Source organism: Populus trichocarpa, chromosome 13 (assembly GCF_000002775.5).
Source record: "Populus trichocarpa isolate Nisqually-1 chromosome 13, P.trichocarpa_v4.1, whole genome shotgun sequence".
NCBI classification, from domain to species: Eukaryota; Viridiplantae; Streptophyta; class Magnoliopsida; order Malpighiales; family Salicaceae; genus Populus; species Populus trichocarpa.
The window spans coordinates 773,463-790,917 of NC_037297.2; the positions used below are offsets into that span (position 1 = coordinate 773,463).

The 17,455-nt window shown below is 35.8% G+C and overlaps 2 protein-coding genes across 2 annotated transcripts; both read right to left on the minus strand.

The window, feature by feature from the left end:
- Positions 1–1,581: 1,581 nt before the first annotated feature.
- On the minus strand, positions 1,582–5,351 carry LOC18104015 (pre-mRNA-splicing factor 38). The gene is made up of 6 exons (XM_024584101.2): positions 4,966–5,351; positions 4,125–4,246; positions 3,912–4,002; positions 3,562–3,688; positions 3,361–3,449; positions 1,582–2,256 (listed from the first exon to the last, which is right to left on the minus strand). The coding sequence occupies exons 1-6, from the start codon at positions 5,253–5,255 to the stop codon at positions 1,848–1,850; spliced, it is 1,128 nt and encodes a 375-aa protein (XP_024439869.1). The 5' UTR covers positions 5,256–5,351; the 3' UTR covers positions 1,582–1,847.
- A 2,055-nt stretch (positions 5,352–7,406) lies between these two features.
- On the minus strand, positions 7,407–17,009 carry LOC7481713 (topless-related protein 3). Its single transcript, XM_002319462.4, has 25 exons — positions 16,713–17,009; positions 15,639–15,818; positions 15,435–15,548; positions 14,933–15,091; positions 14,329–14,503; positions 14,100–14,229; positions 13,562–13,674; positions 13,292–13,427; positions 13,090–13,199; positions 12,804–12,873; positions 12,661–12,734; positions 12,485–12,580; positions 12,312–12,404; positions 11,629–11,756; positions 11,239–11,473; positions 10,990–11,157; positions 10,811–10,897; positions 10,001–10,153; positions 9,804–9,914; positions 9,506–9,685; positions 9,296–9,424; positions 9,104–9,199; positions 8,241–8,423; positions 7,996–8,153; positions 7,407–7,879 (listed from the first exon to the last, which is right to left on the minus strand). The coding sequence occupies exons 1-25, from the start codon at positions 16,790–16,792 to the stop codon at positions 7,663–7,665; spliced, it is 3,375 nt and encodes a 1,124-aa protein (XP_002319498.4). The 5' UTR covers positions 16,793–17,009; the 3' UTR covers positions 7,407–7,662.
- Between the last annotated feature and the right edge of the window lie 446 nt (positions 17,010–17,455).

A 17,455-nucleotide genomic window follows, 5' to 3' on the forward strand; every position in this document is an offset into this window, starting at 1 on the left:
ATTATCCTCCTCTAAAATCAAGAAAAACTTCTCTATCATGGGGAGTTACTTGTCACTTATCACAAAAACAGTAAGCATCCATTGATTCAACTTCAACACTTGAATTATATGCAAGGATTAACCTTTTGGACCTAAAAGATTTATGTGCCTTGCTAATGTGATGTGCTTATAGACTTGTTGATATGCACTAGGAGTAGTGGGCTAGTGGCAATGAAATTTTCATCAGCTTAATCCTCTATCTTACTGACTAATCAAGTCATTTTTTGAGATGGAAAATGGAAAACAAGAAATCCCATGAAAGAAGGAACTTCTCAAGCCACGTTTCCCTCTCTCCAATACCCCACTTTTTAAAACCATCTTCGAGTCCCATTTCATTTGTTTGGAAAGCCAACAACAATGGCAAGTAATGCCTTTCAGAGAGGCAAAATGAAAGAAGAAAACCCTAACACTTGTAGAGATATCATTGCTAGCAATGACCCACCAAACTCTCAGCTATGTAATGTCTCTAGCTTCACCATGCCTGAACCAAAGATTAGAATCAGAATCCCTCAGTTGTTGGCCAAGACAATGCAGAGAAGAAGCAATGATTGCATTACTGATCACCTTGATGATCACACCAGGGCCAAGAAGGAAAGGGTTGTTAAGCCTAAAAGCCTTCTTCCAGAGAAGTTTGGCCTTTTCTTCCCTAGTGTATTTGGCAAGAAGAAATCACCCAAGGCTTCCTCTAAGGTCCACAAAAATGGAGATGGTTATAAAAGTGACTTGGCGGGGGCAGATGACGGTTTGTATGATGGAGATCAGCCTTTTGGGGTTGCACCAAAGTTTTCATTACCTCTTCTGGAGATTGAAGAAGAGGAGGAGGGGGAAGAGCATGAGAAGCCAACAATGGAAAGGAGAGATAACAAACCAAGCAGGGCAGCGGATATGTATTTAAAAGTGTCATTTCCTCTATTGAGTTTTTTCTCAAAGTATACCAGTCTGAACTTCTTCAGAGGTAAACCCAACACTGATCATACTGTGCTTAGAAGACAGGGAACTAGCCATGACCTGCATAGTGGTGTTGGCATGTCCGATACTCCAGCTGGAAGACAGGAAAGCAGCAGCAACTTGCTTAGGAATCCATCAAGGGTACTCAGTACCGATCAGAAGTTGAGGATGGCTTCGTTCTTGGGAAATACTACGAGGAGCCAAAATGGAGGAAAACCAGTGCAAATCGGGGACGAAAGCAGAGAAGAATGTGGTGAGGAGCTATGCAAGAAGAGGATTTTGATGGGGGAGAAGTGCAAGCCCCTCAGTTTTTCCGGTTCCCTTCATTATGATGAAGATGGCACTTTGTTGCCTGAGGTACTTCTGTGGTAAGGATTGGGAAAGCAACATGTTATTTCCTTAGGGTTCGATTCATCACATGGTTTCAACTTCAGATGTTCTGTGATTGTGTTTACCAAATTACCAAATTAGTTGCATTTTATTACGCCCTCCAAAACAGAAAAGTGTTTTGTGCCACAGTATCAGCTGATTTACTTTCTTCTCATGTTTATATCCTTTTCAAAATTGGAAAGACTAGCATAATGCAACATGCACTAACATCAGAAAGTGGACTTCAATGATAAAGGAACAAAGCAGTATCCAGTCTTACCCAACAACTGGTCAGCAAAAAATTGTCCGGCCCTAAGAAAGTCTGAATTAACAATAAAAATGGATGCCATGCCATCCCCTTAAAAATATGTACATTGTACAAGAAATTACGCATTAATAAGACTCAAGCAGATATAAGAGAGTGAATCTGAACCTACAGTTACCAGAGTTTACATCTGCTAGTAACAGCACCAGACACTTAAGAGCATAGATCATTTAAGTGGTTTCAACCCAAGGGCTGCTCGGAGCTTATTAGCTTCAGCAATCTCCGGATCAGGGTGGTCCGTACCATCATCTTTCCTTTCCTTCTTTTCCTTCTTCTTCTTCTTCTTCGGCTCTTCTGCTCCATCTCCGCGCCTTTTAGGACTACTGCTGTGGGCATGTCTTTTACGATCCCGACTCCTACTTCGGCTCCTTGAATGACTCCTCCGCCTGCCACGGTCCCTATCTCGTCTTTCACGCTCCCTGCCTTCCCTTTCTCTTTCTCGTTCCCGGTCATGACCATAATCTCTTTCATCTCTCAAACGATAGCGATCCCTATCTCTGTCCCTGTCTCTCTCTCTTCCACGTCCACGCTCCCTATCATAGTCTTTGTCATAATCTCTATCATAGTCACGATCCCTGCATAAATAGTGAAAATAAAAATGGCATAAGCTTACCCTTTTTCCAATAAACTATGCAGGAGGCATCAAAGTTGCATCTGAAATGTAATTCTTAACAGCCAGGAAAAAAAAAAGGAAATTGTGGTAGCACTCAATTGGAAATAGGGAAATACAAAGTCACCAATGCTCCAACAGAAAGTCACCAATGCTCCAACAGCTGTAATGGTTATTAAAATTCAAAAGTGCTCATGACGATGCACGTAGTCACATGGCATTTTTAATAAACAAAACTAGCTATCTATAAAAGCAACCAATTTTATAACTGGAAGCGGAAGAACCCTAATCTATTTACATACTGAGTGGTTTAAAAGTTTCAATATGATGGACATATAAAACAAAACAGAATGTTTAATTTACAGCAGAAAACTAGCTGAAAGTCAAATTAAAATGAGCACCAATGACCATGAAATTGCAATTACAATAAGATTGTCTGATCCATCATACTTCTCACTGCACACTGTCAGTGCAGAGAAACCTGGCAGGATCATTCGATTTTACTGTTGGAAGCTGTTTTAAACCAGCAATGGCTGTAAATGCCATGGCGAAAAAATGGAGCTAAATTTTACTTTACATGTGAATGAAATGGTTTGCTTGTTAGACAACAGCTTCCATAATGGTTTTCTAGTTGATTCACAAAGAGGAAAACTCCTAATTCTGCCTCATATCCATTCATGTGCTAAGAAAGTTATGAAACTCCAAAAGTTTTCAACCATGATATACTGATACTGGTATAAAACCTCAGCATTTTAGTAAGGGGAAAACATGCATGTAAAAAAGAACCTCAATATTAAAGTTCCAAAGCTCTATGGAGTTCTACCATGAAACAAATAAACAATGTAGTTCCTACAACATGCCACCGGATCTTCATTGCTATCATCATCTTTAGTCCTATATCAATGTTTCATTGCATGTATATGCACATTTCTCTTAACATCTTTGTGATTCATAAAGAAACCAAATAAGTTGCACAAAAAAAATCCATGATAAAGAATAATAAATCACCAAGTTCCCAAGGAGAAAAAAAATGTGACTATTCCGGAGCCAGAATGAGCAAACCACTTACCTATGTCTGTGACTATCACGTCTTCTATCCCTATCCCGATCCCGATCCCTTTCCCTTTCCCTTGCAGGACTTCTCTCATGGTAGTAGTCCTGTAAATAATTCATTAATTGATAAATAAGACCAAGTATGCAATGTGATTTGGAAGAAAGAAATTAAAGAAAGAAAAGTTGAAATATAGCTCAACTTGGGAAGGAAGGATACCCGTTCATCAGCACCATTGTCTAATCCCTCAAGTTGCTCATTCTCTTCTCGCTCTTCCTCTTCTTCAAAATCATCTTCCAACACACTCTTTCTAGGTTCAAGTGCAGCAAGTGTTTCAAGAGTCCATCTGATGATTATAGAAAGGGTCACCCACACATCTCCATAGAATTGTTATGGAAGCAAAAATATGGATTTCAATGAAATAGAAACTAAAATTACACAAACAAAAACTCACTTATCAGCTCACAAGTTATATATCCTAAGGCGATAGAACATAAGCCATCTCAAATATTGTCTGCCCTGCACAACTACCAGATAAAAAATCCTTGAGCAAGTTGTAGAAAAGTTACCTTTTCTTAATACGGGGCATAGCAATGTCACAAGAATAATCTTTTGTCAAGAGCTCGTCGATAACTTCATCCATGTGTGTCAATGCGAATTCTGATAAACAGAATTCAACAAACACGTCAGTAAATTCATCTAAACAGCAGCAGCAACACATGAAAGACTTTGAAAAGTTGCAATGAGAACGCAATCAAAAGAAAAGGATTTAAAGAGCTTACTCCCATCAGTTAGTTTTTTCCTCAACTTTCGATAGTCATTATACAAAGGCTCTAGGTAACGATACACATCAATATCAGTCCCAGTAAGTCGCAGATAAAAAGCACCAAGCACACGCACATATCTACACCAAGGCAAAGAAACGTCCAGTTAGAACCAAGTAGAAAATTTGAGAACTGTAAAAAAAAAAATAAGAAAAAATTAAAGAGTACGCAAACCAACTACAAATACTAAGAACAAAAAGTTTCTCATCTCTCCTCTCATCACCAGTATCTCAACAAACAAACAGACATCAAATCTTGTAACCTCCAACACAACAATACTAAAAACAAACAAGTTTCTAATCTTTTCCTCTATTACCTTATTTCCATTCATTTAAATTCCATACCTTTTTAATAGCAAACAAAACAAAAACCATAGAAGCTAAAGAAAACATAAATTCAATTTAAATCTTCTTTCTTTCTTTTTTCAATTCCAAAAGTTCCAAGTCTCCATTTCATTTTCTTGCATAAATTAACCCAAAATTTCTTCTTGATTTCGAATTCGATTATCCACACAAATGGAGAGCAATTAGCTCAATCCTACATACAACAAAAAAAAAACAACCCCACACCAAAATTTATGAGACCCCAGTTACTATTACCATAAACTTCCCCAAACTGAGTTATTATCAGAGGAAAAGGGTAAATAACGCTTAATACACTGATAATCACACTTAAAATACAAGCAACAAAGGTAACTAACACTAAATAGAGACTGATAATCACAATTAAAATCAATTTAGAACAAAATCCAAATGGTAATTAACAGTTAAATTTTTTTAAAAAAAATAATTTCACTTACTTGTAATCTTCGTTTTTAATGAATTCAACAACAATATCTTTCTCAGGTTGAATTTGCAACATCTTCATGACCAAACACATAAACGGCGTCGGCTTACGATTTCCACCGTAGGTACCACCTAAGTGATCGAGTTCCATCGCTTTATCGACCAAAGTCTCTGCAGTTAACCCAAAACATTGTTCTTTCCAGTACGTGTGTTGATAGATTTTGGACCGCAGGATTTTCTCTACTAGGTTTTGTGGGTTTGTCCCTCTTATGTTCTTCGCTGTTGGATCTGTTCGATTCGCCATTGGATTTGATGAATTTTCGTGGAGATTTTTCAGAAATGTATAGAGAAACCCTAATAAAAGAAGTTGGGGATTACAGAGGGAGGGGAGAGTGTTACGTCAAGGAGGAGGAGAGACGGTGCGTTTTCATTAAAGGGCCGTGAGATTAGAGCCCTAAGAGGATAGGGCCCATCAACATGTTGGCCCATTTGAAATACTAATTGTGTGTTTGACTTAGATTTTACAGTTGACGATTTAAAAAAAATAGATTTTGAAAAACTATTTTTAGTTTTGGTTTTAAAAAAAAAAATTAAAAAAATATTTGTTTGGTTAAAAATAATCTAATATATATTTTTATTTGTAAAATAAAAAAAAAGATAGGTCTCCTTGATATATATAAAAAAAAAAAAACATGTTATTTTAACTTCAACAAAATAAAAATTTTAAATGTAATTATATATACCTTTTAGATTTTAATAAAACCCATCTTAAGAAATAATAAAAATTTTAATTATTAAAATGACGAAAGCTTCTTAATTTTCCAAGAAATTTTATAATGCTAAAAATAACTACTCATATTTACTCTCAAAAAAGAGAGAGAACGGAGAGAAACATGAAAGAGAAAATGAAAAAAAAATCTAGCCATTGTAAAAATATTAAGTTTATTTATTTTCTGAACAACATAAATTTTTTCAAATTTATCCATAATTTAAAATTCTAATTGACATTAAAAAAAAAGGAGTGAACAAAAATAAGTCATTCTTGATATAGTTTTGAAACCCGACCCGGTTCAGGGCTGGAACCGGGCCGGGTTGAAGAAAAAATAGGAAAAATCATGACCCGGCCAACCCGGTTAACCTGGCAAAAACCGGTCAAAAACTCGGTTGCAACCCATTGACTTTTGTTTTTTTTTATACTAAAACGATGTCATTTTGAATTTTTTTTAAAATAGGGATTAACCCGGGCGACCCGGTCAAAATCCAGAACCCGGACCTTAGACCGGGCCGGCCACCAGGCCGGGTTTAAAGACTATAATTCTTGATATTAATTTTTTTAAAATAACATTATACTTGTTGAGAGACATGGAGAGAAGAAAGAATATAAGAAGAGGGAATAAAAAAAAGATTGGGCTTATCTTTTTCATTAAGCAAGAAGGATAAAGATCCAAGAAAGGTTTTTCTCGTTCATAGTTTTCAATTTGGATAGATGAATCTTAATTTTCCATTTCTTTTTTAAATAAGAATTAGATCGACTCTCATCCTTCCCTTTTCCTATTAACCAAACAATTAGAATGATGGTAAATCATTCATCCTCCCTCCAATATATCTCTTCATTTGACTCAATCCATCTTCTCTCATGTTTGAAAATATAATAGCAGTTATTTAAAAAAAAAAATATTTTAAAATATATTAAAATAATTTTTTTATTTTTTTAAAAAAATTAAAAAAATTATTTTTAATATCAAAAACATATTAATTTAAAACACAAAAAAATAATAAAATTAATTTTTTAAAAAAATACTTTCAAAACACAATATAGACACTACTTTAGTCATCCCTCCTAATAAATATAGCCCTCCTAACAAATATAGCCTAAGTCAAGAGTTAGTAACTTGATCTTAAAATTAAAATATTCTCATAAAAAAATAAATCAAAATAAATTATAAAAATCAATTCTCAACCAACATAATATTCATAATATTAAATAATAATTTTTTTTAAAGACACAAAAAACAACCTGACCTAACTCGGGTTAATTTATTAAGCATTATTATCATGTCATGAAATCAAAATAACCTAATAAAAAGTAAATAAAATAAATTATAAAATTTAATTATCAATCAAATTAATATTAAAAAGAACAAAATTAAAAAAAATAATCAAAAAGAAAAATTTAAATCAACCAGATTAACCCGTCAAACTAAATTAACTCATCAAACATGAGATTCATATCACAAAAATAATAACTAAATAGAAAAAAAATCTAATATTAAAAAATAAAATTAAAAAAAAATATTAATCGAAAAAAACAGAGCACTGTTCAAATAAATAGTAAAAAAAATCTAACATCAATAAATAAAATTAAACAAAAAAATATTAATTGAAAAAAAAAAACTATTCTAAAAAGTACAATAAAACCCTTCCTCTTTTAATTTGTAGTAAATTTCCTTCTCCCTCAATCACAATCACAATCAAGTTTATTAAAAAAAAAAAAAAATTATCGATACAAGAACTGTTCAAAAGTGCAAATCAGTAGGCGAGAGTAATATCAAATAACTACAGCTGACTTGACAAGTATACAAGAATGTGTATCTAATCATCGATGTCCGATCTTACCTTTGATAAGGGACATATGGGGGACTAAGAACCTAAATTCTATGTTGATGAATTACAGATGCCACCTAAGCAAATACAGTACAATAAAAGGGCTCTCATCTTTGCAGTTGATCTGGTGTGTGGTTGCTTGTAGTGGATGATGATGTTGTCCGACCATTTAGCACCCCGTTATCTACAGGCGGACTTGTTCCCCACTTCTTTTCTGATTCTGTGGGTTCTATAACTTTAACAGACCCATCGGTCAACCCAACAGCTAGCTGGTTGGGATCGAGTGGATGAGTAGCAACAACTAGTGGGTGAGCAGTTTGACTCCTACAAAATCACACACCCAAGGGTTAGTGTAAAGATCAAGATGGCACTACTAGTTGCGAGAGGAATAGCAGGTGGCATTGGAAACTCAAGTACAAGGCACGCCAAAAACCACATACCCGTTATATGCCGAGGGAGCAATTCGGCATCTAAGTCTCAGGTGATCGGCGTCAAACACTCCAACGTTACCATCACTGAATGTAGCGTAAATTAATTGACTGTTGCAAGAGTAGGCTGCATAAGATATGGGTGCAGAAATGGCATCTTGTGGTACCCACTGCAAAGGAAAATCAAAAGAATGTTGATGCTGTCACTGAATCTCTCAAAGCGGACAAAAATAAAATATTCATGTCAAACCTCGTACCTGATGGATACGCTCCATCTTGGAGGCATCATATATTGCTAACTGGGTCTCATGAACCACGAGCAAACGAGTCTGATCAGAGTGGAACTGAACACGGGTGTCACCGGTAGGTGACTTTCCTGTTGGAATTTGAATTGCAACTGATTTTCTTTTCTCCCATGTATCAATGCTCCAGATGCAAAGCTGCAGAGAGTAGTTATTAAGGTGATTGGCGCCACAAATACAAAAGCTATTTTACGTGAATGGTTGCATGGTCATCTGATATAAGGGTTTCAATAGCGTGACAATTTTAGCAAGCAAAGAATTTATCTGCCAAGATAAACACTTGATCTCATATAGTTGGGAGACCACCAAATAACATGCTCAAACAGTGATTTGAGTGCTGATTGTTAATGTCCAGAAATTAGAATCCCCAGGTTATTACTCGGAAATTATCTACCACCATCACTGGAAAATGGCCAGTTCTTCCCCTATAACTTTTAAATTCTATAATATCAATGATATGGATTACAGTGACATCAATCCTTCCCAACTCTTATACATGAATGAAAAAAGGGGGGTTTGGAGCAGGACCTCGAAAACAAAAGGCATATTGTCCAACTCTTTGTTTTCTTCTTTATGATGCAAATAATCCAACCCTAGCGGAGCGCATAAATGGGTTAGGCTAAATTAGAATCCACAGGAAGGCCCCCTCAAACAGGGGTAAATATACCAAACCAGCATCTCTGGGGGCCCGAGTGCACATGCAGCTAACAAATTTTAAACCCAAAATCTAAAGTCTCATGAAATAGCCAAGTGCTTCACTATACTAGATTCAACCAAAAGCTCATAGAATAAAAGCAAGCAGCGTTTCTCCCATTTACCTGAGCATCAGCACCTGATGAAACCAAGATATTAAGATTGGTGGAAAAGGCTAAACCAGTTACTCGCTTCTGATGACCCTTTAATTTTGATTTTACCTGGAAAAACAAAGCAGAGGCATTAGATTCAGCTAAGAGAGTGGAATCATAATGCAAGAACAAAAATCAACATGTAGATTTTTAGCAAGTAATCACCTCATCCACTCTGACATTGTATATGTGAATAGTTGAATCCTCCATTCCAATGGCTATGATATTGTTATCCTGGGGATGGAATGCTAGGAAGGTTGAAGCAGGGGGAGGAGACATGAATGTTGTCATCACCTGCAGACCAACCAATTTATTGAAAATACTAAAAATTATAAAGCTAACCATATTATGCAAGACATGCATGTGCAGACAAACCTTAAATGTCATCATGTTGAACAGTGAAACCTTCCCACCAGTGGCTGACATTACATATGAGTCATTCTTTGAGAGAGCTATGCACGGAACTGCTTCTTCAAGGTTGACACCTGAGACATCATTAGTCATAAGAAGACCACTGTTTGGTTGCCAATGCTGTGGAACGACATTGGCAGTGGCCTTTTTAAACACCAACCAGCTTCAGAAATCCATTCAGCGATAGAAAAGGTAAAAAATAAACAAATCTAGAGAAGCAAAAGGAAAGAAATACATAAACTCATTTATAACCAGATATTACCTTTCCACTTGGATTTTGTTCATTGCGTGGCCACTTCCAAAGCTTCTGAATACCATTTGCTCCTAGTGCTAACATGCCAACACCAGAATTTGTATACAGAAGACGAACAACCTGTATAGAAAGATGGAACAGTTGACACATTATTAGAGTAGAAAAACAGGTAATAAAACACAAATAACAGAAGAAACTTAAAACACCTTGCTTGATGTATCCGTGCTATCAGGCAAGGTAACTAATCGACACTCGCCAGGATCTACAATTTCAGCCAATTGCCAGGGTTTTGTTTTATCAATTACATCATCCACAGTTCTTGGCTTTTCCATGCTTCTATTCATTGGATCAACTCCATTCTTAAACAAGAAATTCAAACAAAAAAAACATTAGTCTCAATCATTTGTTACTGCACAATTATGTTAGAAATTAAGAAGACATGTATCAATGGGAGAAAAAAGATCATAAACAGGACAGAGCCTTCAAGGAGGGCCAAATTTCTTAACAGATGACTTTGTTCACTAAGCAAAAAGTATTAAGCAAACATCCTGTCAAGAATGCGGGGTACATGGTGACTTGAAAAGGAGTGCATTGTAAAATGAAGGAAAAAGATGACCCCATCTTCTCTACCATGTAATTGCTAATTAACTAAAACTACAGCTAACACTGCCTCTGCGTAACGCATGTTAAACTTTGTGTTTGGTAGCGTGGTTGCGGTTGCTTTTCAAATAACTTTTCATGCCGAAATGCATGCCAATGATGTTTTTTCATTTTTTAAAAATCATTTTTGACATCAGCACATCAAAACGATCCAAAACATACAAAACATATTAAATTTTTGCAAAAAAAAAAAATTTGAATTATTTGGGAACGCAGTTTGCACCGCGTTCCCAAACAGTTTCAGCAAGCAAACAATAAACTTGATTAATTCAGCAAGCCCTGAAAGTAGAATGCCAAAATTTTGAAGAAAACATAGATAAATCAAAACTAGAGTTAAAATCACATAGTTGACGTACAAGAATAGGAGAAGGCCTGACAGGAGAGCTCCTTTCCACTTTAAGGTTCACTGGACTGGCATTTACTATATTAGAAGTGCCAGAAACCTGACCGATGAACAAGAAAAGGTCCAAACAGATATTAGAACATTAATGCTTTCAAAGAAACAGCCAAGTTTGCTAAAAGTAGTCAACGTAACCTTGATTGCAGCAGATTCCATAGGTGATCTCAATGCTTCAAAAGAATGAGTCTCAACTGCTCTCAATGATCTGAGACCAGCAGCGTTTGCAAGTATCTTGAATCCATTGTCTGCAGTGGTAACAGCAAGAAGATTCCCTTCCTTGTTGAATTTCAGGCGAGGAAGAGTCTGTTGCAATTAATATGATTAAGCAACAGTTAAAAAGCAGAGGTGTTCCATAAAAGATAAAAGGCCATTGACAAAAATAACCTGTAGTCCCCCATCTGCATCCGTGGTTGTGATGAAACTGATATTCTCCATATCCCAAAACTTTATCTGACCATCATCACCAGCAGCCAAAAAGTGGTTTTGGGTAGTGTCAAACTGCACAACACCAGCTGATTTCTTTCTAAACCCAAGAAAACTCCTCTTTACCGATCCTTCACTTTCATTCCATTCAACTAGATAAGAGTCCCCTTCTTTACTTGTTCCACAAGAGAACAACCTGGAAAAAGGAAAAGAAATGATGAACAATTGTTGAAAGAAGAAAGATCAAACAAGAACAATGCTCAACATGGATTTCATCAGACCTCATAAAAAATGTAGAAAATGGAGTAGCAGAAAAATAACAAATCAAAATTTACAGTATGATTAACTTACCTACTACCATCAGCACTGTAAAGCATCGTAGTACACCAGTGACCAGGAGCATCATAATCAACTCTAGATCCTATATTGTCATATAGCCAGGCTTTTATTTTCCCATCAATAGCAGTTGAGAATATGAACTGCAAGCATGCAATTACAACAGTCAGTGCCACATAAACAATGCTACACTATTAATTTAGTAAATGTGATATGACTGTCACCACAGCACTTGAATCCCATTCCAAACAATAGTAACCAGTTTAACAATCAGCAGAGATGAATGCTTGATAGACTGGCATCAACATAATATAAAAAATATTTTGAATGAGCATGCAGATAGCACAACCACCATGCTAGGGAACCAAGCCATCAATTACAAGAAAATAGATAGCTTTCAGTTAGCTATTTGCTTCTGTTGTAAAATAGAAGATTCTATATTATGTTGTCTATAAATTAGGAAATAGATTTGGTATTAATCAACTCCTATAAATTAAGGGTCACTCCTAATATATGATTTGATTCGGTTCCTGATTTCATGTCTTGTATTCTCCTTTAAATAGTAAAGCTGTACAGACTATTTTGAATCAAGTCAATAAACTGATTTCCAGAGAATACTGTCTTCAGCTTCCCAAACAGCAGTGAGAAGAGAAATCGAAAGGAAAAACAGTTGAGCCCTTTGCTTCCATTTGAGATACCTGGATGTTCTCTTTGTGGTGTGGACAGATATTATAAACTGCTGCTTCGTGACCTTCAAAATTAAACAGCTTCCGTCCCGTCAAATCCCACACCTGTTTCACTTCTTCCATTAGATAACATTGGAACCCTAATTTAACAAAAAAAAACTCTCCTGACAAGTTATCTCACTTACCTTTATTAGCTTGTCATCTCCACAGGTGACCACACAAAGTTGTTTGTTTGGATGAGCAAAAGCCAAATCATTAACACCACCAACATGGGCATCAATCTGCGGTGACAAAGGCAAGTCAATGCTATAGTTACAGATTTTGGTTCAATAGCCAAGCAAGCAACAAGAGATTGAATCACCTCTAAATGTTGGCGCAGATCATTTGGTCCATTATATGCATACAAGTGAATCAAGTGTTTATTAAATGCAGCCCCTGTAACGATAAAAACATTAAGATACCAGCAGCAAACCTTTAATGCTTTATCTAACTACTGTTACATACCCACAAAATTTCCATCGGGACTCCATGCAACACGGGTGACAGAAATTGATGCATCTTTGAAACCAGAAGCCTGCAAGAAATTGCATATAAGACCCACAAAATAGTTGCTTCAAAGTCCCATATGTCACAAGTTACAGAAAAGATGTCCAGTGAAACCAAAAAATTGCCACCACATTGATGGCATAACAAAGGTTCTTGGTTTTCATTTACAATCAAAGCAAATGGAGCAACGTTGTGAAGAAAATATATTAATACAAGTGCAGTAAAAAAGGATATCAGAGAGGACCTGAAATTGCAATGAACAACCTTGCAAGTCCCAAATCTTGAAGGGCTTTGAAAACAGTCTCTCCCGTGAGATGAGTTCCCAAAGTGTAATTTCACCATTAACAGAACCAACTGCTCAAATGACACAATACGTTAGAGGGGGGCAGGAATGCAGTAATGTATTCCAATATGATCATTGACATATATTATCAATATATATATACCAAGAAGCAATGTGTGGTGAGAAGGATGAAAATCCATGCTCATGACAGTTGACCCTTGATGCAGGGCAAAAGCTACTGTCCTTGGCAGGTCTTCCAGAGACCAAGATGCCTGTTGTCTAGATGCTGGATATGTAGCCTAAAAAAGAAAGCCTGTCCAGAATTAGCAATGAAACAATGGAACCTAGATTTTAAGAACAGTACACATAATGATAAAAAACATTGTGAATTATCCTCAAGTTGCATACATGGAGCAAAATTAGCACAAAATACCTCTTCAACAGATTGGGCAGGCCGGAGACGTTTCATTAGTTCATGATCAGGATTCTGATAATCAACAATACCCGGGGCAGTTGGCGGTGTTCTTTGACGTTTCAAGACTGAAACTGGGAGATATGCGAGTATGTTAACCAAGAGTCAACCTCTTAATCATCATTTCCCAACTCCCGAATAACCATATTACCCATGTTACACTATCTGGTTAAACTAAAATGAGGTGGAATCAAACAGAGATTGGAAACAGATAGGAAATTATTGGAATTCATGGACCCCATCCCCAACACATCCTTCTTTCTCCCGCAAAAATATAAGAAAACATAGGAATCAGAAGGAATAAATGTAACCATTTTGGATACAAAGACATGTACCAAATAAGAATGTGTCATTGATGCAATCAGAGAGAAGTTCGATGTTGTTTCTGCTTTATCTCTCTCTCTGTTTTTTTTTAGTTCCTCAGCTTATCAGTTATCACTATTTTTTAAAAGTGACATATTTGCTAAAAAGTGAAGTAAAACTCAGTCAAATTGCAAACCTTGATTTTGAGGAATAGGAATTGATGATGCAGTAACAACAGCTGCTTGAACGGATGAAGAAGCAGAAGCATTTGCCATCCAACCAGCTAAGGCACCGGCATTAGCTGCTGCACCAGTAGCTGGAAAGGGCTATACACCAAAAAGATGAAATGAATTTTTCAGTGATCAACACCTCAAAATCAAAAGCCTGTTCTGGGTTAGGAAAATAAACAATTTAAGATATCATACACCATGAGCCCCAAGAGATGTATAAGGAGCAGGCTTTGCAACAGCAGCAACAGGAAGACTGACAGGTGCAGGAGCAAGAGGACCATTTGTAGGTGAGCATGTGTGGTCTATGAACAAAGTCTTGATGTCTGGGTTCGACCTTGGATGCTTGCATAATTGGTGCTGCCAGTTCAAACTGCAATGACCAAATAGTCACATGCAACGGCAAACATTGATATGGAAAATATAATGGAAAACATAGCAGCATGGAAAAAAGATGATAGTAAATCGAAGATCCCCTTTTGTTCAAAGAAAACCATACATCACTGTGTGCACATGATCAAAACATTAACTATGTCAACTGAAAGCTTCAGAAACAAAATAATTTCAAGTAATCTCCTGAGATGATAACATTAGTAAAAAATGGGGACTCAAGCCATGCTAATTTAATAAACTACATTATCTGATAACTAAAAGCTATCTTTAACGCAGAAGAGCGTGAAAAATGCAGAACTAGCCAAACATAATAAATCAAGTACAGCATAAATCAGACCTCATAATAAACAAAATGTCCTAATAACAAAAAAAGATGTTCGTTAATCAACCAATGCTATATTAACTTTACCTCTGATTAATTAGAGTCCTCAATCGAGATGACTTCAAGGTCGGAAATGCAAGCTTATCACGAAAGAGAGGATTTGCTTCAATTAGCTTTTTTAGCTCTACCAACATGATGCTACGAGCTGTTTTAGTGTCACCATACTTGGACAGCTGCTCATTTTCCCTGTATCAATAACAAAGAGAAAGGATGGTCATTTAAACAAATTAGAGTTCTCTGTGTTTCCATAATTCATATAAGAAAGCGACTCCATGAATGTAACCCCACACCTAGTACCACATATTTTCACTGGTTTCACAAAAAATGAGGGGAAGAAAAAAGTTAATAAATAATAGTTGAAAATGAGCAGGAATTAAGCCTAGCTAAGAAAACCATTTTGTCAACCAATTGATGAATTTCAATATTTTCCCAACACTCAGCAACCGAACTGATCAAGAAGGGAAGTAGATGGTGACATTAAACCTTGCTAGATAACCCATATAGCTTAATGAGAGAGAGAGAAAAATACCTGAAATTGTTAAGAGTTAAAAGCTGAGTGATTTCTTTGTACAGTTCCTCATTAAATGTCAAGAACACCTTCAAATCACCCACTAAAATTTCAACCGCCTTCGCCTTGTCTTGCCTGTAAGTATGAATTAAATACAAAAATATGAATAGAGCTCTTCCAAATTAGAGTCGGAAAGTTTCCCCAATAAATCTAGATGCAATTTACCGATCAAGCGCTTCTAGATACTTCTGCTTCCTGATTTCAAAAAATATCTTCATTGAGTATCTGTTATCATCGACTTTGGTAAACCCCGCTAAGTACTTTTCAACTTCATCCCATTCTCCAGCCAGCACTTTCTCCTCAAAGTACTTCATGTTGAAATAAAAACCAGATTCCTTCTCAAGCCTAAAGCACACAACATTTACATTCAATCAAAATTTCTCCATCAATTAAGTCACAAAGATTAAAAACCAACAGACCATCCAAATCGCAAATATTTCAACTTTTACATTTTGAATAACCCCAGCCCTGACAAAAAACAAATAATAAATAAATAAAAACCCAACTCTCAGCCCAACAAAACTCCCAACTCTTTCATCACTCAAAGCTCAATAAATCAAAACCTCAAACCACTCAACTACATCTAATCCAACGGCCTCATTCAACTTTTCTAAGATAAAATTCAACAATTATAAAGAATTAAGACTCGAAATATTTCCTTCTTTTCTCGATAAACAAAAACGGATCTTTGAAAATTTCTCTTTCCATTCAAGTTTTTAAGTTAAAATTCAAACTACTAAAACAATTAACTCAAAATCTTTCTTCTTTCAAAAAACGAAGACAACCTTCCAAAACTTCTCTTCCCCGCTCAAAATTTTTCTTTTACCTGATTTCCTCCACACCATAAAACCAAATTATCCTTTTTTTAAAAAAAAGAGAGAAAATATCAGTAAATTTTTCACAACTTTCAAATTTTCAACTTCCACAAACAGCCCAAAAAACCACCACCACACCACTTAAATAAGCTTAACAAAAACTAGTTAGCACTTTATCTATAACTCAACAGCCATAAATCCATCCCACGTAACAAAAGTTCAAAATCCACAAACAGCACACATAATACACAAAAACACCAAAAAAATATACAAATACGTACAAAATACATACAGAAAGATACAGTAAGCGAGACTTCATTCCGATAACGCTTCAAAATCCACTACTTTCACAGACAAATACAAATACATCCAAAAAATACACATATACGTACAAATATACATACAGGAAGAGACAGAGGCTTACTTATGGACAGACTCTTTAAATTTTTCTTCTTCGAGAAACTGAAGTATGAGAAACACCAATTCTCTACTCAAAGACGACATTTTCTTTCGATCAATCAATAAAATTAGCTCTTTAAAGACACTAATTACTACCAAATCTAAGCTTAATTGAGCTGAATTCAGGGACTTCAGAGCTCAATTAAGGCTCTTAGAGCTCGGAAATCGAGACAACTTCTAGGGTTTCAAGGCTGCGGTTTGAGAGAGAAAGAGAGAGAGGAGGAGATAAAAAGAGACTTGGTCTCGCTATCTTCGATGCGTTGTACAGAGGTCTTTCTTTCTTTTTCTACTGACCTATCAGTGATAAGTAAGAGAAATGATCTGATAAGCTGTCGAGGTTATATGTTTGGGTATCTGCGTATCGAGATAAGTAGAGTTAAGTGGCGAGCCGGATTCGAAACCACAAATTCAAATCTAGTGAATATTCGCTCCACACGTCCAGTCGGTCCCTCGTTATTTGGTACTGTCGCTTTCGCTTTTTATTTCAATTTATCGCGACTTTATCTATACCTAAAACATCTCACGCGTTGTTTCTATTCATGGGATTTTTTTCTTTCTTTTTTAAGTAGAGTGTTTGTAAAAATTTAATTTTAAAAAAATAGGATTAACAAAATATATTTGATCAAAATTTCTATATAATATATTTTTGCACCTAAAGTAAATGAAAAGCAGGTTTTTATAAATAAAAAATATGTTAATTTAGCACAT

Excerpts from the sequence above, each read along its gene's own strand:
- LOC18104015 (XM_024584101.2), bottom strand. The coding sequence starts at position 5,255 with ATGGCGAATCGAACAGATCCAACAGCGAAGAACATAAGAGGGACAAAC. Across the intron at positions 4,247-4,965 it reads ATTAAAAACGAAGATTACAA|ATATGTGCGTGTGCTTGGTG; the intron begins GTAAGTGAAATT and ends GCCTTGGTGTAG. Across the intron at positions 4,003-4,124 it reads GAAAAAACTAACTGATGGGA|AATTCGCATTGACACACATG; the intron begins GTAAGCTCTTTA and ends TCTGTTTATCAG.
- LOC7481713 (XM_002319462.4), bottom strand. The coding sequence starts at position 16,792 with ATGTCGTCTTTGAGTAGAGAATTGGTGTTTCTCATACTTCAGTTTCTC. Across the intron at positions 12,735-12,803 it reads TCCCGATGGAAATTTTGTGG|GGGCTGCATTTAATAAACAC; the intron begins GTATGTAACAGT and ends TTATCGTTACAG. Across the intron at positions 7,880-7,995 it reads GCTCCCTCGGCATATAACGG|GAGTCAAACTGCTCACCCAC; the intron begins GTATGTGGTTTT and ends GTGATTTTGTAG.